Source organism: Balaenoptera physalus (assembly GCF_965194825.1).
Source record: "Balaenoptera physalus genome assembly, chromosome: 2".
Classification (NCBI taxonomy): Eukaryota; Metazoa; Chordata; class Mammalia; order Artiodactyla; family Balaenopteridae; genus Balaenoptera; species Balaenoptera physalus.
In genome coordinates, this window is record NC_138883.1 from 36,301,483 (window position 1) to 36,323,429 (window position 21,947).

The 21,947-nt window shown below is 35.6% G+C and overlaps 1 protein-coding gene across 5 annotated transcripts in view; it reads right to left on the reverse strand.

Moving 5' to 3' along the window:
* The window catches only part of FUT8 (fucosyltransferase 8), a 311,319-nt gene that overhangs the window by 87,052 nt on the left and 202,320 nt on the right, over positions 1-21,947 (reverse strand). For all 5 annotated transcript variants that reach the window (XM_082451693.1, XM_082451690.1, XM_082451691.1 and 2 more), the window contains 3 exons: positions 17,685-17,800; positions 17,406-17,568; positions 5,789-5,903 (listed from right to left, as the gene is read on the reverse strand). In XM_082451693.1, coding sequence (XP_082307819.1) covers positions 5,789-5,903; positions 17,406-17,568; positions 17,685-17,800 — 394 coding nt within the window. The remainder of the gene's footprint in view (positions 1-5,788; positions 5,904-17,405; positions 17,569-17,684; positions 17,801-21,947) is intronic.

The following is a 21,947-nucleotide window of genomic DNA, read 5'->3' on the forward strand; positions in this document are numbered from 1 at the left end:
CTAAAGGAACTTCTCTAAGTGGGAAACACAAAAGAAGAAAAGGACCTACAAAAACAAACCCAAAACAATTAAGAAAATGGTCATAGGAACATACATATCGATAATTACCTTAAACGTGAATGGATTAAACGCCCCAACCAAAAGACATAGACTGGCTGAATGGATACAAAAACAGGACCCATATATATGCTGTCTACAAGAGACCCACTTTAGACCTAGGGACACATACAGACTGAAAGTGAGGGGATGGAAAAAGATATTCCATGCAAATGGAAATCAAAAGAAAGCTGGAGTAGCTATACTCATATCAGATAAAATAGACTTTAAAATAAAGAATGTTACAAGAGACAAGGAAGGACACTACATAATGATCCAGGGATCAATCCAAGAAGAAGATATAACAATTATAAATATATATGCACCCAACATAGGAGCACCTCAATACATAAGGCAACTGCTAACAGCTATAAAAGAGGAAATCGACAGTAACACAATAATAGTGGGGGACTTTAACACTTCACTTACACCAATGGACAGATCATCCAAAATGAAAATAAATAAGGAAACAGAAGCTTTAAATGACACAATAGACCAGATAGATTTAATTGATATATATAGGACATTCCATCCAAAAACAGCAGATTACACATTCTTCTCAAGTGCGCACGGAACATTCTCCAGGATAGATCACATCTTGGGTCACAAATCAAGCCTCAGTAAATTTAAGAAAATTGAAATCATACCAAGCATCTTTTCTGACCACAACGCTATGAGATTAGAAATGAATTACAGGGAAAAAAACGTAAAAAAGACAAACACATGGAGGCTAAACAATACGTTACTAAATAACCAAAAGATCACTGAAGAAATCAAAGAGGAAATAAAAAAATACCTAGAGACAAATGACAATGAAAACACGACGACCCAAAACCTATGGGATGCAGCAAAAGCGGTTCTAAGAGGGAAGTTTATAGCTATACAAGCCTACCTAAAGAAACAAGAAAAATCTCAAGTAAACAATCTAACCTTACACCTAAAGAAACTAGAGAAAGAAGAACAAACAAAACCCAAAGTTAGCAGAAGGAAAGAAATCATAAAGATCAGAGCAGAAATAAATGAGATAGAAACAAAGAAAACAATAGCAAAGATCAATAAAACTAAAAGTTGGTTCTTTGAGAAGATAAACAAAATTGATAAGCCATTAGCCAGACTCATCAAGAAAAAGAGGGAGAGGACTCAAATCAATAAAATCAGAAATGAAAAAGGAGAAGTTACAACAGATACTGCAGAAATACAAAACATCCTAAGAGACTACTATAAGCAACTTTATGCCAATCAAATGGACAACCTGGAAGAAATGGACAAATTCTTAGAAAGGTATAACCTTCCAAGACTGAATCAGGAAGAAACAGAAAATATGAACAGACCAATCACAAGTAATGAAATTGAAACTGTGATTAAAAATCTTCCAACAAACAAAAGTCCAGGACCAGATGGCTTCACAGGTGAATTCTATCAAACATTTAGAGAAGAGCTAACACCCATCCTTCTCAAACTCTTCCAAAAAATTGCAGAGGAAGGAACACTCCCAAACTCATTCTATGAGGCCACCATCACCCTGATACCAAAACCAGACAAAGACACTACAAAAAAAGAAAATTACAGACCAATATCACTGATGAATATAGATGCAAAAATCCTCAACAAAATACTAGCAAACAGAATCCAACAACACATTAAAAGGATCATACACCACGATCAAGTGGGATTTATCCCAGGGATGCAAGGATTCTTCAATATACGCAAATCAATCAATGTGATACACCATATTAACAAACTGAAGAATAAAAACCATATGATCATCTCAATAGATGCAGAAAAAGCTTTTGACAAAATTCAACACCCATTTATGATAAAAACTCTCCAGAAAGTGGGCATAGAGGGAACCTACCTCAACATAATAAAGGCCATATATGACAAACCCACAGCAAACATCATTCTCAATGGTGAAAAACTGAAAGCATTTCCTCTAAGATCAGGAACGAGACAAGGATGTCCACTCTCACCACTATTATTCAACATAGTTCTGGAAGTCCTAGCCACGGCAATCAGAGAAGAAAAAGAAATAAAAGGAATACAAATTGGAAAAGAGGAAGTAAAACTGTCACTGTTTGCGGATGACATGATACTATACATAGAGAATCCTAAAACTGCCACCAGAAAACTGCTAGAGCTAATTAATGAATATGGTAAAGTTGCAGGATACAAAATTAATGCACAGAAATCTCTTGCATTCCTATACACTAATGATGAAAAATCTGAAAGAGAAATTATGGAAACACTCCCATTTACCATTGCAACAAAAAGAATAAAATACCTAGGAATAAACCTACCTAGGGAGACAAAAGACCTGTATGCAGAAAACTATAAGACACTGATGAAAGAAATTAAAGATGATACCAACAGATGGAGAGATATACCATGTTCTTGGATTGGAAGAATCAACATTGTGAAAATGAGTATACTACCCAAAGCAATCTACAGATTCAATGCAATCCCTATCAAATTACCAATGGCATTTTTTACGGAGCTAGAACAAATCATCTTAAAATTTGTATGGAGACACAAAAGACCCCGAATAGCCAAAGCAGTCTTGAGGCAAAAAAATGGAGCTGGAGGAATCAGACTCCCTGACTTCAGACTATACTACAAAGCTACAGTAATCAAGACAATATGGTACTGGCACAAAAACAGAAACATAGATCAATGGAACAAGATAGAAAGCCCAGAGATTAACCCACGCACCTATGGTCAACTAATCTATGACAAAGGAGGCAAAGATATACAATGGAGAAAAGACAGTCTCTTCAATAAGTGGTGCTGGGAAAACTGGACAGCTACATGTAAAAGAATGAAATTAGAATACTCCCTAACACCATACACAAAAATAAACTCAAAATGGATTAGAGACCTAAATATAAGACTGGACACTATAAAACTCTTAGAGGAAAACATAGGAAGAACACTCTTTGACATAAATCACAGCAAGATCTTTTTTGATCCACCTCCTAGAGTAATGGAAATAAAAACAAAAATAAACAAGTGGGACCTAATGAAACTTCAAAGCTTTTGCACAGCAAAGGAAACCATAAACAAGACGAAAAGACAACCCTCAGAATGGGAGAAAATATTTGCAAATGAATCAACGGACAAAGGATTAATCTCCAAAATATATAAACAGCTCATTCAGCTCAATATCAAAGAAACAAACACCCCAATCCAAAAATGGGCAGAAGACCTAAATAGACATTTCTCCAAAGAAGACATACAGACGGCCACGAAGCACATGAAAAGCTGCTCAACATCACTAATTATTAGAGAAATGCAAATCAAAACTACAATGAGGTATCACCTCACTCCTGTTAGAATGAGGATCATCAGAAAATCTACAAACAACAAATGCTGGAGAGGGTGTGGAGAAAAGGGAACCCTCTTGCACTGTTGGTGGGAATGTAAATTGATACAGCCACTCTGGAGAACAATATGGAGGTTCCTTAAAAAACTAAAAATAGAATTACCATATGACCCAGCAATCCCACTACTGGGCATATACCCAGAGAAAACCGTAATTCAAAAAGACACATGCACCCGAATGTTCATTGCAGCACTATTTACAATAGCCAGGTCATGGAAGCAACGTAAATGCCCATCAACAGACGAATGGATAAAGAAGATGTGGTACATATATACAATGGAATATTACTCAGCCATAAAAAGGAACGAAATTGAGTCATTTGTTGAGACGTGGATGGATCTGGAGACTGTCATACGGAGTGGAGTAAGTCAGAAAGAGAAAAACAAATATCGTGTATTGATGCATGTATGTGGAACCTAGAAAAATGGTACAGATGAGCCAGTTTGCAGGGCAGAATTTGAGACGCAGATGTAGAGAATGGACATATGGACACCAAGGGGGGAAAACTGCGGTGAGGTGGGGATGGTGGTGTGCTGAATTGGGCGATTGGGATTGACATGTATACACTGATATGTATAAAACTGATGCCTAATAAGAACCTGCAGTATAAAAAAAACAAACAAAACAACTAATACTAAACTTTCATTGGGTTATTTGTATGGAAATATGTTAATATAAATGTTTCAGACATTACATGAAATTCCTAAAAATCTTATATTTGTATTTGTATGGAAATATGTATGGAAATATGTTAATATAAATATTTCAGACATTACATGAAATTTCTAAAAATCTTATATTTGTATTTGTATGGAAATATGTATGGAAATATGTTAATATAAATGTTTCAGACATTACATGAAATTTCTAAAAATCTTATATGTTCTGGTATAATGTTATAAGTAATAATCCTAGTTATTACTTTAAAATGTATATCTCAGAAATAACTAATTTTCTTGTCAACTGCATTATTATGAACTTTCATCAAATCTTTTACCGTGGTCAGTTTTAAGTCTTTTGTCATTTACAGACAGTTCTGGGTGTACTCTGATGATTTTGCAAATATGTTCCTATAAAAGGGTTTCATCTTCAAGAAATTCATGGAAAAGACTCTGACAAGTACAGGTTTCTGGTAACTGACTGTACTGCTGAACTGAATGAATAAGCATTTTCAGAACTCTGATGAAAAACTGATGAACTCATAAAAGTGCTAACAAAAGATCAAGATGAAAAAAAAACAATTAATTACATGGGACTGAGTGAACTGATGAGGATGAGTATAATTTTTGTGACTTTCTGTCTGAATTAAAAAAAAAAAAAAATCCCACAAGGACTCAGAGGCAAAGAATATACAAATCAATTTTCACTGCAAAGTAAAGGAGCTGTTACAGTGGAGGATTACTGGACTGAATGTCAATATTATGACATAGTATGAGTGTGTTTCATGTTTGGTAATTGCAATCATTGTTGCTTTTGTTGTGGTCATCCATGTACAATGCTTGGTGTCAGTCTATTTATCTCTTGTAAAAATAAAATACAGTGTGTGTGTGTGAGAAAAAAAAAAAAAAAAAAAATAAGAGCTAGAAGAGAACACACACAAAAAATGAAGAGAATATATTTTAAAGGTCCTGGGACTTGGAGTTTACCCTTGATTTATATTTCCCGTTTGTTGTTATAATGATGTTTATACAATAAATAAAATCGTTCAGCAACCATTTACTGCTTATGCACTATAAAGCTTAACCTGTACCCAAGGACCTCTGCAATCTGGCTCCCAAACCTACCTTTTCCAACCCTCCTTTTCGCACAACCAAAACTCCAGACAAACTAAAATATTCTATTTCCCATTGGGTTCCTGTACTGTTCTTTCCCAGGTATGGACCATTACTTACATCATATGCTCCAGCCAGTATGCTCTTCTCCATTTCTGGGTGTCTAAATCCTACCTAATTATCCTTTACAGCTCAGTTCAAATAATACCTTTTCCACATAGCTATCCCTGACATGTTCCTCCAATGAGCATTTCATCTAATCTCTCACATAAATGCAGCACTTCCTATTTTGCACTGTAGTTTTTGTATGTCTGTGTGTCAGAAGTAGCCCCCTTTAGGGCAGGGACCTTCTTTTAGCTATCTTTGTATTCCACTCAAGGTGTAACAGAGTCTTTTTGAATAAATATGTAAAATGAGTGAACAAATACTTTCAAAAAGTGAGGGCTAGGAAGACTAAAAACCAACAGCAACTCTTACTTTTAGTTTTATTATGATTCTCCTTTTTTTCACTCAAGTTTATTTCTTAACCTAACCTTCTTACCTGAAGATACGTTATTCTCCGCTGGACCAGCTCTGTCAGATCTTTGGCCTCTTTTTCCCGCCAATCACCTGCTCCATCTGTTTGACTGAGGTAGTATAAATCCGTCATGATAGACCTATAGAAAGCAAACAACATTGTGGGTCTAACTTATTTGTATTTCATCACAGGATTACACAAAGTCATAAGAAGAGAGTCAAATTCTTCATAAAAATTGATGCCCACACTGATGCTGGTACCCATTTTTTATTTTCTATCAAGACTGTGAAATTCAACAGTGTAGTCTCTAGCAGCCGAGATTCATTCCTATAGGAAATCTTTACTGTTGAGAAGAACCTACTCCCCAGCCCTGGCCCCCCGCCCCAGGCCAATTATGTGCACTTATATCCCAACACAGAGCACGTCAGAGATCAGGGGAAAGTGGATACCCATAGCAAAGAAATACGTAGACTAACATAAGGGACAGAAATATATTGGTGACAGCATTTGAATATTACCTTTTTGTTCTCTCTACTGTCACCTCCTGTCCCCTCTTAAATTTCTTCTTCATACTTGGAAAAAGATCAGAGGAAAATTTTGGCACAACTGTTACACAACGGTCGAAACCAAGGGTCAGCAAACTTTTTTCAGTAAAGGGCCAGACAGTAAATATTCTAGGCTTTGTGGGCCTCTGTTGCTTTTGTAGCAGGAAAGCTGCCATAGACAATATGTTAAAAAAAAAAAAAAAAAAGTGTGTGTCTTCCGATAAAACTTTATTCACAAAATCAGGCTATGAGCCAGATTTGGCCCTGGGGCTATAATTTGACAATTCTTGCTCTAAATTAATAAAATGATTGTTAAGATACTTTCCTATCCTGCATAGTAATTTCAATTACAACATGCTGAATTTCCTGCAAAGTAAACTAAAATACCCAGTACACTAGGGAAGAGAAACTTGACGGCTGGTGCAGATGGTTTAATTTATAATACATTAAACAAAAGCAATGACTTGCATTTACCAGTAAAGAAAAGTAAAAAGCAAGACTCCTCTCTTTCTATGACACTCCCTACCAACCTATCAGCAAAACATTTCGCCAAGTTCTGAACAAGTATCAACACTGGCATTGCTACCAACTGAGCCACCACTTTTCTCACCTGAATTGTTACAGTAACCTCTGAACAGGTCTCCCTGCTTCCACCCTTGCCAACCTCTACAGTCTATTCTCAATATTTACAAGCAGCTCATGCAGGTCAATAACAAAAAAGCAAACAACCCAATCCAAAAATGGGCAGAAGACCTAAAAAGACATTTCTCCAAAGAAGATATACAGGTTGCCAACAAACACATGAAAGAATGCTCAACATCATTAATCATTAGAGAAATGCAAATCAAAACTACAATGAGATATCATCTCACACCGGTCAGAATGGCCATCATCAAAAAATCTACAAACAATAAATGCTGGAGACGGTGTGGAGAAAAGGGAACACTCTTGCACTGTTGGTAGGAATGTAAATTGATACAGCCACTACGGAGAACAGTATGGAGGTTCCTTAAAAAACTAAAAATAGAACTACCATACGACCCAGCAATCCCACTACTGGGCATATACCCTGAGAAAACCATAATTCAAAAAGAATCATGTACCACAATGTTCACTGCAGCTCTATTTACAATAGCCAGGACATGGAAGCAACCTAAGTGTCCATCATCAGATGAATGGATAAAGAAGATGTGGCACATATATACAATGGAATATTACTCAGCCATAAAAAGAAACGAAATGGAGTTATTTGTAGTGAGGTGGATGGAGTTAGAGTCTGTCATATAGAGTGAAGTAAGTCAGAAAGAGAAAAACAAATACAGTATGTTAGCACATATATATGGAATCTAAGAAAAAAAAAAAAAAAGGTCATGAAGAACCTAGTGGCAAGACAGGAATAAAGACACAGACCTACTAGAGAATGGACTTGAGGATATGGGGAGGGGGAAGGGTAAGATGTGACAGAGAGAGTGGCATGGACATATATACACTACCAAACATAAAATAGATAGCTAGTGGGAAGCAGCCGCACAGCACAGGGAGATCAGCTCTGTGCTTTGTGACCACCTAGAGGTGTGGGATAGGGAGGGCTGGAGGGAGGGAGATGCAAGAGGGACGAGATATGGGAACATATGTATGCGTATGACTGATTCACTTTGTTATAAAGCAGAAACTAAACACACCATTGTATAGCAATTATACTCTAATACCGATGTTAAAAAAAAATATGTGTAGATACTAGTCTATCCTTACATAGGCATAAAGGCATTAAATTCTATAATTTAATATAAAATTAATAATGTGTTAGTTTTCTTACTATTTTATAACTTTGCTTGCAAAGAATTACATTACCATACAGTATGCCTTCCTCATAACTGGAAAAACTGCATATCAGCCGATCATCGGCTGATAGGTAAGTGTTATTTTAAATTTAACAATGTTTCCAATACTGTATTATGAATATGACTGTAAAACTGTATGCCATAAAAATTTTAAAACAATTCATTTATTAGTGTATAGGCTAGGCTACCATGAAGCAATCATATTGATTACACTACCTCCTTTAAAGCAATCATTGCTGTTACGGGTATAATGCATGTATTTTTACAGCTGCACATGAATGAATTTTTTTCATGTTATCTTTTCATTTTTGCTTTCTAATGTTAGTAATACATATAATATCTTCAGTGTTTTGTATCATATAAGACAATATAGATGTAGGTACTGACAGACAATTCATCTTGTAAACAGAGGACATAAACTTCCAGTATAATAAAGATAGCACAGTGCTGTAAATGTATTTCCTCTTTTTTATGATTTCCTTAATAACATTTCCTTTTCTCTAGCTTATTTTAAGACTACAGTATATAAGACATATAACATACAAAATATGTGTTAATCGACTGTTTATGTTATCAGTAAGGTTTCTGGTTAACAGTAGGCTACTAGTAGTCAAGTTTGTGCGAAGACAAAAGTTATATGTGGATTTTTTACTGTGCAGTGGATTGGTGCCGCATTTTTCAAGGGTCAGCTGTAGTTCTTTGCTAATCCAATAATGTTTAGACATTACCATCCTGCAAAATTTGTCACCTTTTAGCCAAAGACATGAGGATAATCAAACAGAAAGTTTCAGTTGTGGCCCATTACTGGGAAACATGGTGCCTGAAAACCATTCTACAGAAATTCTGGATTTTCAGTGACTCCATTCTCAGATCAGATCTCCTAGAGGTATCCCTCAAGCTGGTAATCTGGATGTCTTGGTTTTGACTATGAAGATACCAAAAAATCTAGGACATGGGTGGTGAATCTAAAGGCCTGAGGTATTAAAGCCTGGGAAATACAAACCCAGGCAAAGTACCAGCAGAATAGTGCTATTCATTTGAGGGTAGAATACACATGCCTGAAGATAAGTGATAGACTAGACCAACATCTATGACTCTAAGAGAAAGCCAGCTATGACAGGCATCAAAACCTCTTCTTTAAAAACTGGGCTACATTTATGTTCTTTGCATTTTCTGTTAATTTTCCTATTTTTATTCCTTAATATTCACAGAACTTTTTTTACATGTTCTAGTCTGTCTCAATTACGCCAATGAAGAACCACAAGGAGAGTATTTTGCTTATACCTGATTCAAAATGTTGAAGAGGGAAGTTCCCCCTGAGGGCCAGCACAGAGCAGATATAATTCAAGGAAGAAAAGCCCAAGGTGAAGGAACTGACATTTATTAAAGTAAATGTGACTAAGGGAGGCTACACCACAGAGCCTAATCCATAGGTAAATATGGATCAAGGGCAATACTTCGGTTTGCTCCTGGGGCAGAAGTAAGCAGTGCAAAGGATAAAAATGTGACCAGGAGACAGATAGGCAGACAATGCTCCCACTGCCTCCCATGTTGTCTCAGGGGGAATTTTAGAATACCACCATTCTCACAGCTCACATGGGTGGAGAGGAGTCCAGAAGGGCAACAACAAAAACAGCTCATACCACCACATAAGGCAATAATTATGCTATTTGGTGGGTGATGTCCACTAGGCTTATGTTTAGGCTCCAGATCTTCCTATTGAGCACTGTGACAATATCCCCTTACCTGTGCCTTCCTTGGAGGATCTAAGAATTTTCTACTTGTATCCTCTTACAGGACTTTCCTTGTGCAGGTCTGACTAGAGTCTACCAGAACCTACAATGTGTCAGTGACTGTGGAAAGTGTTTTATATATTTTCCCACATTTAATCATCACAATGCTGTAATACAGCAATTATATCTCCACGTGGAGAAGAGAAAAATAAAGCTCAGAGAAGTATTTAGCAATTAAGAGAAAGGATTTTAGAATAGAACAGCTCTGCCACTTACTTGCGTAAGCTATCTAAATTCTCTAGGCCTGAGTATAACTTTATTTATAAAATGAGGAGGCTATCAATATTACTATGTTGACAAAATAAGATAATGAATGGAGAGCCTTTATCACAGTGACTGGCACGTAGGAAATCCTTAGTAAGTAGTTATTTTTAATGTCAAAATAATTCTTGAGTTTGGAAACCACACCCAAGGAGATGTAAGGTGGGGGCAGGCAAAACAGAACTAGGGCCACAAGATGAGACACACTTTTGCACCTGCAGGTTCTCCTCCCAATGCAAATTTTATTTTAGGGGAGAATGTTCCCTTACACAAGATGGAGAATCACAATCTGGCTGATAGAGACTAAGTGATAAGAAGAATAAGGACCACTTCATATGACAGTGTCTTCCTTTGTCCAAGGATATTAAGAGAAATGTTCTAGTACCACTTAAAAATAAGCCTGGATTCCTTAGTAGAAAAACAATCATACAAAAACATTTTGTCCAAAGGAATTAAAAGCTGGAGAATGAGTATCTACATTCCAGCTTAATGTAAGAATCAATTAAATCACACATCAAAGAAATTAAGTGTGTATGTAATGAAACGAAAAACAAAGAATAATAGATTTGAAGGTTCACAAAACTATTCAAGAGTGAAAATTTCAATTCTTGGACCTTTCAAAGACAGTTGAGTAGAGGCTACCTTATAAAGAGAGTGAAAACACAAGCTACTGGACCACAATGGTTATGACCAGCAATTCTGATCAAATAGATCCATAAGCTATTAACCTACCAATCTTGCCCTATAACCAGTCAGATATTGTACCCCTTATCTGATTTGAAGTGCTTTTGTTACATAGTCCCCTACACACAGCAGCAAAAAGCCAATCAGCTTAATTAGCCATAAGTATCATTCATCATTTTGGAAACACAGCTGATCTCAGTCTTAGCAAAGCTGCTTTACATATTACTGATAATGAGATGATGCAAACCAGGCAGGAGTGATGAGATTGCTACTTTACTAGATTGTTTCTCAATAGTTTCAGTCAACTTAATTGAGAAATAGCTCATCAGTCCTGTGAGCCTTCCTGTCCTTTAATAATTAATATAATTTAAAATAAGAAAGAAGCAACTCCAGTAACTATTTCATAAACTGGTGTTTGACACCATAAAGATGACAAAAAGAGCCAAAGCGACAATGATTAAGTTAAATGTATCTCTGGACAACCAAAAAGCGTGATAAGACAAACTTTCCATGATACCCTCAGAGGTTGAGGGTCAAATCTATGAGGCTGTAAATCCAAGCACTGAGCCTACAACTACTACATAAATAATAAAACCATAATGACAAAAATAATCACTCTCAATTGCTGATTTCCCTCTTGCTATTTCAAAGAGACAGGCCAGGGTCAATTCATTATCAATGATATCAAAAGCACCAGGTAAATGTGACTGTATTACTATGAAGTATGGTCACATACAATCATTAGAATGAAATCATCAACTGAAAAATCAAATAATACTAATGCTTGAGATCAATACAGCAGGTAATAATAATATGCTACTCTGTATTTATTTATTATACCATCATCCCCTCTAAATTCTTAAAAATCCTTCTAAAAGACAGAATATTACTAGTTAACTAGCAGTTGATCACCCAACTGTAGCAGCAGGCAGGGATCAAGCTCTACTACATACTAGCTCTCAAGTAATAGGCTAATCAGGTCAATAGCATTTTGCTAAAAATCTCAGGTGAGCTGAATCCCATATCAAGTATGATATTTGGCATCCAAGCTGCATTAATGACAGGTATTTTGAGTAATGAACAGTGGGAGCCACATTCTAGAAAAGAAACATGGTCCCCTCACTAAAAGGAACAGCATCAAGTGGGGAGCAAAAGAAGAGTCTTTCCCCACAGTTTACAGATAGGTCCACTAATCTATAGAGAAATGTGATTTTTTCCAAGAAACCTACACAACCTCTATCAGTGGTGAACGCATAAAGAGAACCAGGGATTCTGTAGAGCCTTAGTTCTCAAAGACCAGCAACTTCAACATCACTTACGAATGTGTTAGAAATGGAAATTCTCGGGCCTCACTCAGACCTACTGAATCAGGAACTCTGAGGATGGGATTTAGCAACCTGTGTTTTAAGAAGCTCTCCAGGCACTCTTGACGCCTTGCTGAAGTTTGAAAACCACTACAGTAACAACAATGACACACAAAATTTCTCAACAATTTTGGCTTCCATACTTTCTGATTTACCTATGTGTTGAGAAGAGGCTGTTGTGAGATATGCCTCTATTTATCAGATGATAAGTATTGAATTTCAAATATCTTTAATAATATCTATGACCACGACTTTACAAGTTAAAATGTTTGGAAACTAAATTTTTCTACTTAGTATGACAATTGAGGACATTAGCAATATTTGTGATTTACTCAACATTTAGTTTTTTATATTAGGGTTCTAGGAAATTTATTTAGAAAATAAATAAGAGTTCTGCTCCTAAAATTGACTTAGTTAAAATATACCTTCCATAATAACAGTGCAATAAACCATTCATATTGTTCACACATATAAAAAGAAATCTAATATACACTAATAAACATATATAAAAGGATTTCTGATTTATATACTTTAAGTATGGTGTATTACCTTTTGAAGAATTAAGATGAAAGATGTGCAATTTTACTTACCACATTAAGCTATAAAGGTCTAAGAGGCAATACAAGCTGAGTATGAAAGATGTGTAAAAAGTAAGGATACATTTTTTTTCCTTTTCAATATTAAACTGAAGTCCCAGTTTTGTCAGTAAAGCATGTAGATAGATTGATTCCAAGAGCTCAGGGTCATCAAAAGGAAATAATATTCCGAATTCACTTTACTCTTTCTCCTCTCCTTGCAAGGAGAGTAGCACCATGGAATAAGACATAAGATCTAAACCAGTTCTCTGACTCTAACAACCTTAATAAGTTTATGATGAGGCGACGTGGGGTTTTTTCCCTCAATTTTAACAAATTTTTAGATGCATTTAAGAAACTACGGAGAAAACAGTCCACAAAATGTAAACAAACGATTAGATGTATTTGGTAAGCAACACTATTTTTTATCATTCACATTCAATTAAAAGAAAGTCCATACTTCATTGCTTAGAATCAGAATTACACTCCAAATCAGAAACATTATGATAGTTTTATTTTTAGTGATTCATGTATAACTGAAGTCTCAAGACTACTTTTAGATACAGGAATCACTTAAATCCTCCAAAGCAAATCAAACATGAAGTCAAGGGCACTGAGTACAAAAATCCTTCTATGTCAGGTTTTCTTCCAGTCCCACCATGCTTCCTATCAGCCCATTTCCTTCCCTACATATCCTTGACTTCTAACAGATACTCTCTGTTTTGCAGAACCCACTGTTAAAATTAACTGGAGCTTCCAGTTTTATTCAGAGGTAAATGACTTTACTCCTATAACTTGCCCTTCATACCTTTTGGGATTCTCAATTACAGGAGAATATTTTTACCTCAATTATTTAATTTTCTTTAGTTGCATAATATTCACAAATCTTTCAATGGAACAGGATTTTGTTTTTACAAAGAGGTACAAAGTAGAGTGTGAAATAATCAAAGAATGCACATACATGCCTCCCCAGCAAATAAAAAAGACATAACTTACTGAACGCTAACTAAATAATGAGTGCTTAGTACTGCAGGGTAGAGAAGAAACTGAAGTTAGAGTTCCAGTCCTCAGGAGATTACACTTTGTCAGCAAAAAAAGCCAAATTACTACAAAAGAAACAATGATGTCCATTTATGAAAGCTGTCCTCCCAGGAAAATACAAGTCCTCAATTACTTTTGAGTCCCCCAATCTCCCTACATTGGATCAGTTACCAAGTCCTGCAGCTCCTATTTTGCATGCATTTATCCCTTTCTACTCCTACTACCAACTACCCAGGTCCAGAAGCTCATTATCACTTATTTGGACTTCTGTAAAATCTTTCTCATTTCCTGACAACAGACTTTCCTTCACACAGCTCTCAGAATGAGCTTTCTAAAATGCACCAGTAAGGCTTGTATCCAGAATAAATGAAGAATGCTTATAGCTCAATAAAAAGAAAAAAAATTCCCCCAAAATTAAGCATGTGATTTGGAAAAGACACTTTACCAAGGATGATATATGGATGGCAATTAAGTACTTTAAAAGATGCTCAATATCATTAGTAAGGAATTGCAAATTAAAACCATAATGATATACCACTACACTCCTGTTAGAATGGTAGGAGGAAAATGTAACAATTGACAATACCAAGTGCAACAAGGATACAGAGCAACTGGAAATCTTACACACTGCTGATGAGAATACAAAATAATACTACCCTTTGGGAAACAGTTTGGCGATGTCTTACAGAATTAAACATTCACTCCATACATCAGCAGTCCCTAACTTTTTTGGCACCAGGGACCGGTTTCATGGAAGACAATTTGTCCACAGACAGGGTCAGGGGGAGGGGGGTTCAGGTGGTAATGCAAGTGATGGGGAGAGGCAGATGAAGCTTCGCTTGCTCGCCCGCTGCTCACCTTCTGCTGTGCGGCCCAGTTCCTAAGGAACTGCCATACATGACCCATCAAACCCACTCCTACGTGTTAATCCAAAAGAAGTGAAAACATGTTTCCACAAAAACGTGTATGTTAACATCTATAGTAGCTTTATATATACATAATCGCCAAAAAATGGAAAACCCAAATGTGCTTCTACTGGTGAATGGATAAACTAACTGTGGTAGGTCCATACGATGGAATATTACTTAGCAATAAAAAGGAATGAACTACCCCACACACAAAACAACATGGGTGAATCTCAAATGCATTATACCAAGTAAAAGAAAACACACTCAAAAAACTACATAGTGTGATTGCATTTACATACAATTCTGGAAAAGGTAAAATTATTGGGGCAGGAGACAGATTGGGTGACTTCAAGGGACTGGTGTGGGGGTGGGGCGGTGCTGACAATAAAGAGGCAGAAGGAATTTTCTTGGGGTGGTAGCAGTGTTCTGCATCTGGATTGCAGTGGTGGTTACAAAACTATGAGCATGTGTCAAAACTCACAGAACTACAGACTAAATTATGTATATTTTACTGTAAATAAATTATGCCACAATAAAGTTGATATAGAAAGGAAAAAAATGAGGATCAGTGTTTCTATCAGAACAAAGTTCTAAGATAGAAAGAAACCCCTTCTGAAGAAACAAAAGCCCATAAATTACTTCTCTATAACGGATGTCCTACTAAACCAAAAAATGATGAGTGATTCAAAGGGAAATCTGAACAAGAAAATTGACAGACTCAACCTCTAACTGATTCTTCAGAGAATACAGACTTTCAGTCCAGAGACAACTTGTACACTATGATTTGGGCAAGTGTAAAAAGAAAATGGGGAATTTTGTGTACTGTAAAAATCACCAGAGACAAACAGAAGTCTGTTTTAGTTTTAATTCTTACACTTATCTTGGAAATTACCAGTAAGACAGCATATTCTACATACATACAAATCCTCTCTATTTGTACATTCATTACTTTAAAGGTTATTTCTCTAATGTTTGGTTGTCCTTTGCTCATTATTTGTATCACTGCATTCTAATCTGGCTGCCTGGAGTTAAATTACTACCCTGCGAACTTGTATCCCAAGTTCATTATAATTTCTGCTTAAGACAGCAAAAGAAATCGACTTGGATATTTTGGGTACCTTTCCTTTTTTGTTTTCAGTGAAATATTATTATTTAACATTTACTAAAAGGTAGTGTCAAAAAACATAATGTATTTAAACCGGAATTCAACTCACAAAAAACTTAACATTGATTTACATCAACTTTTCAGGGCCCAACATTTTTCATTTGTACATGTTTTCCAATTTCTACATATAGTCACAAAATATATGCACAAAATAATTTATAAATAATTATTTTAATTTGGAAGAGACCAAACAATGAAATACTCAAGTAATTAAATCACTCAAACTTTAAAATTGAACATTCTATCAGTAGTCAAGAGTCAAAATTATCCTTTAAATACCATATAGTCTGCCCAACTCAAATCCTCTTCAGATCTACACTTTCCTATAAAACTGCAATAAGCAAAGCACACAAGCACACAGTTCCAAATAACATAACTTTGGTGCCTAGAATCAGCTTAGGGTAGAGAAGCATTAAGGACAGAATTAGTATTTGGTCTAGTGGTCTAAGTATGGCTTGATTGCAAGCTAAGCTAAAAATTTCAAAGGGACTGCCAAATCTGTGGCCTAATAAGTCGATGCCCCTTGAAATTTATGCTATCTTATTGCTGTACATTCACTAATGTTAAAATGATTCCAATAAACTGACAGATTTTATTTGTAATTTCACTTAAAACAGCAGAGCAATATTTCAAAATCACTACAATATTGCTGCTGATGTTAATATATATGAATCTGTTGGTTGTGGGTAATTCTTTTCTTCTTCACAGTGGTAGGTTGTGTTAATACAACAAGTTTTCTTCTATTGTTCACTAATGAGATAGTAATTGCCATCAGAATCCTACTGGGAATACAGACTTGCATAAATAATAGGCCTAAGGACAGGTTTTACATATCTATAATGATTCTCAGATACATTTTGTTCTGCATGAACACATCGGCACCGAAATGTGTCCTTTCCTATGGAGGATAAACTCCATATTTTCAGAAATGTGCAAACAAGAGAAACAAATTTAACTAGGCAGATTTCAGGTTCTTCTTTCTAGCAACTAAATGGAAGAGCAATTAACAGAATGCTCCTTTTTATCAAAAACTTATTACCCCTTCACTAGAAACCCTAAAAAGTTGCTATTTTAAAGTTTTCAATGCTTCAGTTAGAAACATAACTGGCAGCCTTAGTATGAGTTCCAATGAATGTACTGTAATGTAAAACTGTACACATCACTTCAAATATTGGTTGTATAATAAGGAAGTTTAAAGAAGATATTTTAATGCATTGTTGGTTGACACCACTATCTTCTGAGTTTATTTAGGGTATAAAGATTTCTAGAAATTCATTTAAAATAATATTTTCTGCTGATGAACTACATTTGGCAATTATTGTCCACTGAGCCCTCAGGTACTCTACTGCTTCTAAACATGGTAGGTATCATTTACCATTCAGCAGGGAAATTAACAAAAGTTCCCATTTCCCATTCTTAGATTATAATCTTTACTAAACCCCAAAAGAAATGTAAATGTAGTACCTTTCATGATGTCCCAAATCTGACAGAAATTCATCTGCATGTCTTTGGAGTTCATTTCCTTCTAAATTCTTTAATTTCTTCAACTCACTTTGTAGAAAAAACCAGAGCTCTTTAGCTCCATTTTCAATCCTCCTCCTTAGGATTTCATGATCCTTCCCTAGACCTGCAGTCAAAGAATAGAGAGCATCAGCATTTCCAACATTTTGATGAAAGGAAATTTTCAATTATTTGTGCTAATGTCAATATATTGAAGAGGAAAAACAATGTATCATTACCTACCATTTCTAGTTTGTTTCTTATAATTTTCAATCTGTTCTTTGGCCTTCACAAGCTGCTCTTCTAAAGCACGAACCCTTCCTGAAGCTGGGCCCTGATCAATGGGGCCTTCTGGTATTCTGTAGTTCAAGGAAGAAAATGTAAACATTTAGCTTATAAATTATGCAACAAAATACATTTTTACTTTGCAAAAACATTATTTATTGGTAACTCTAGAAGTCACTGGACCATATCATATATTAGAAGTACCAAATGAAATTTTCTCTCCAAAGCTATAGGGTAAGATGTAAACACTGGAATGAAACTGAACAAACACAGAAAAAAATAATCTAGCTCATAGATGTATGATCTTCTAGGAATTAAGGAACCTTTAGAACTCTCTCCTAAAAACTTTCATCATACAACTTAGAATAACACCATCAGTGGCAAAGTGATCAATTCTTCATTAGTGCTGAGAATAACAAAGTTGAAGGAGAGGGTGATAAAAAGGCTTAAAAGGAGTAAGAAAGCACATAACTGAACCTGTGTCTATGTTCAAATATCAAATGCAAATTATTTCTAAATTAATTATAATATCAGATATAAATCTGTGTTCCGATTCATGAACTCATGACCTTAGATTACTAAGCATGGGTTTTATAAAGAAAGGAAAGACAAGAATAGAAGATGAAGTATACCAGAAAAAACACCTGAAGATTAATGTTCTGTTTACGTCAAGAATGAAAAATATCAGTCAATAATACAAAATGTTGGAATATAGCAGAGGAACTCCAGGATCTCTTGCTTATATTATCAACCTGTACAGCTTCTTTCCAAACTGTACTTGTTTCTAACATATTTTGTTTTTATGTGACTTTTGGAAGTATTCTGTACACCATTATGGCCATAAAAGATATCCACATCCTAATCCTGTAACCTGTAATGCTACCTTAGGTAACAAAAGAATCCTTATATGTGTGATTAAGTTAAGGACCCTGAGATAGGGAGACAGCCCTGGATTACCCAGGTGGGCCATAATTGTAACCACAGTGTTCTTATAAGAGGGGAGTAGAAGGAAATTTTATTACAAAAGAGGAGAAGGTGATGTGGTTAATTAGTTTTGAAGATGGAGGAAGGGGTCATGAGCAAAAAATGCAAGGAAGGCATCTTTAGAAGCTGGAAAAGGCAAAGAAACAGATTCTCCCCTAGAGCTTCTCTAGTGAATGTGGCCTCACTGGCACCTTGGTTTTGGCCCAGTGAAACTTATTTCAGATGTCTGCCCTCCCAAACTGTAATAGAATAAATTTCCATTTATTCTGTTTTAAGCCACAGAGTTTATTGTATGTGTTACAGCAGCAATAGGAAACTAATACATATACATATATTTACATACATACATACATATACATATATACTTTTGAAAAAATATTAAGAAGATTAAATAATGGCTGATTTTTCTTCCAAAATCTATTTAAATGAGAAACTGCCTCTTAAAGTACGAAGCACAGTGTCTGTCAATAAAGCTTAACAGGACTATTGTATCTGGGGTCAGTCATTCTACAGATGAGCTGTAATATCAAAATGCCTGGGATATCTATTCTTACCATCACAATCATTTTTGGGAAACAATTTCTAAATTATACTTGGCACAACTTAAACTTAGCTATCAACCTGAGGAGAAATCTAATACGAAGAGGGCAGACAGCAGAAGCAAGAAGAACTACAATCCTGCAGACTGTGGAACGAAAACCACATTCCCAGAAAGATAAACAAAATAAAAAGGCAGAGGGATATGTACCCAATGAAGGAACAAGATAAAACCCCAAGAAAACAATTAAATGAAGTGGAGATAGGCAACCTTCCAGAAAAAGAATTCAGAATAGTGATAGGGAAGAAGATCCAGGACCTCTGAAAAAGAATGGAGGAAAAGATCGAGAAGATGCAAGAAATGTTTAACGAAGACCTAGAAGAATTAAAGAACAAACACCTAGAAGAATTAAAGAACCAACAAACAGAGATGAAAAATACAATAACTGAAATGAAAAATACAATAGAGGGAATCAATAGCAGAATAACTGAAGCAGAAGAACGGATGAGTGACCTGGAAGACAGAATGGTAGAATTCACTGCCATGGACCAGAATAAAGAAAAACGAATGAAAAGAAATGAAGACAGCCTAAGAGACCTCTGGGACAATACTAAACAAACAAACATTCATATTATAGGGGTCCCAAAAGGAGAAGAGAGAGGAAAAGGACCTGAGAAAATATTTGAAGAGATTATAGACGAAAACTTCCCTAACATGGGAAAGGAAATAGCCACCCAAGTCCAGGAAGTGCAGAGAGTCCCAGGCAGGATAAACCCAAGGAGAAACATGCCAAGACACATAGTAATCAAACTGACAAAAATTAAAGACAAAGAAATATTATTAAAAGCAACAAGGGAAAAATGACAAATAACATAAAAGGGAACTCCCATAAGGTTAAGAGCTGATTTCTCAGCAGAAACTCTACAAACCAGAAGGGAGTGGCACAATATATTAAAAGTGATGAAAGGGAAGAATCTACAACCAAGATTAATCTACCTAGCAAGGATCTCATTCAGATTCGATGGAGAAATCAAAAGCTTTACAGACAAGCAAGAGCTAAGAGAATTCAGCACCACCAAACCAGCTCTGAAGCAAATGCTAAAGGAACTTCTCTAAGTGGGAAACACAAGAGAAGAAAAGGACCTACAAAAAGAAATCCAAAACAATTAAGAAAATGGTAATAGGAACATATATATCGATAATTACCTTAAATGTGAATGGATTCAATGCTCTAACCAAAAGACACAGGTTTGCTGAATGGATACAAAAACAAGACCTGTATATATGCTGTCTACAAGAGACCCACTTCAGACCTAGGGACACATACAGACTGAAAGTGAGGGGATGGAACAAGATATTCCATGCAAATGGAAATCAAAAGAAAGCTGGAGTGGCAATACTCATATCAGATAAAACAGACTTTAAATAAAGAATGTTAGAAGAGACAAGGAAGGACACTACATAATGATCAAGGGAATCAATGCAAGAAGAAGATATAACAATTATAAATATATATGCACCCAACATAGGAGCACCTCAATACATAAGGCAAATGCTAACAGCTATAAAAGAGGAAATAGACAGTAACACCGTAATAGTGGGGGACTTTAACACCTCACTTACACCAATGGAAGATCAACCAGACAGAAAATTAATAAGGAAGCACAAGCTTTAAATGACACAACAGACCAAATACATTGCATTGATATTTACAGGACATTCTATCCGAAAACAGCAGATTACACTTTCTTCTCAAATGCACATGGAACACTCTTCAGGAAAGATCACATCTTGGGTCACAATTCAAGCCTCAGTAGAGTTAAGAAACCTGAAATCACATCAAGCATCTTTTCTGACCACAATGCTATGAGATTAGAAATCAATTACAGGGGAAAAAACATAAAAAACACAAACACGTGGAGGCTAAAGAATACGTTACTAAATAACCAAGAGATCACGGAAGGAATCAAAGAGAAAATCAAAAAATACCTAGAGACAAATGACAACAAAAACACGACAATCCAAAACCTGTGGGATGCAGTAAAAGCAGTTCTAAGAGGGAAGTTTATAGCAATACAATGCTACCTCAAGAAACAATAAAAATCTCTAATAAACAATCTAATCTTACACCTAAAGGAGCTAGAGAAAGAAGAACAAACAAAACCCGAAGTTAGTAGAAGGAAAGAAATCATAAAGATCAGAGGAGAAATAAATGAAATATAAATGAAGAAAACAATAGCAAAGATCAATAACACTAAAAGCTGGTTCTTTAAGAAGATAAACAAAATTGATAAACCGTTAGACTCATCAAGAAAAAGAGGGAGAGGACTCAAATCAATAAAATTAGAAATGAAAATGGAGACGTTACAACAGACACTGCAGAAAAACAAAAGATCATAAGAGACTACTACAAGCAACTCTGCCAAAGACAACCTTGAAAATGGTAGTCATGAAAATGGACAACCTGGAAGAAATGGACAAATTCTTAGAAAGGTATAACTTTCCAAAACTGAACCAGGAAGAAATAGAAAATATGAACAGACCAATCACAAGTAATGAAATTGAAACTGTGATTGAAAATCTTCCAACAAACGAAAGTCCAGGACCAGATGGCTTCACAGGTGAATACTATCAAACATTTAGAGAAGAGCTAACACCCATCCTTCTCAAACTCTTCCAAAATATTGCAGAGGAAGGAA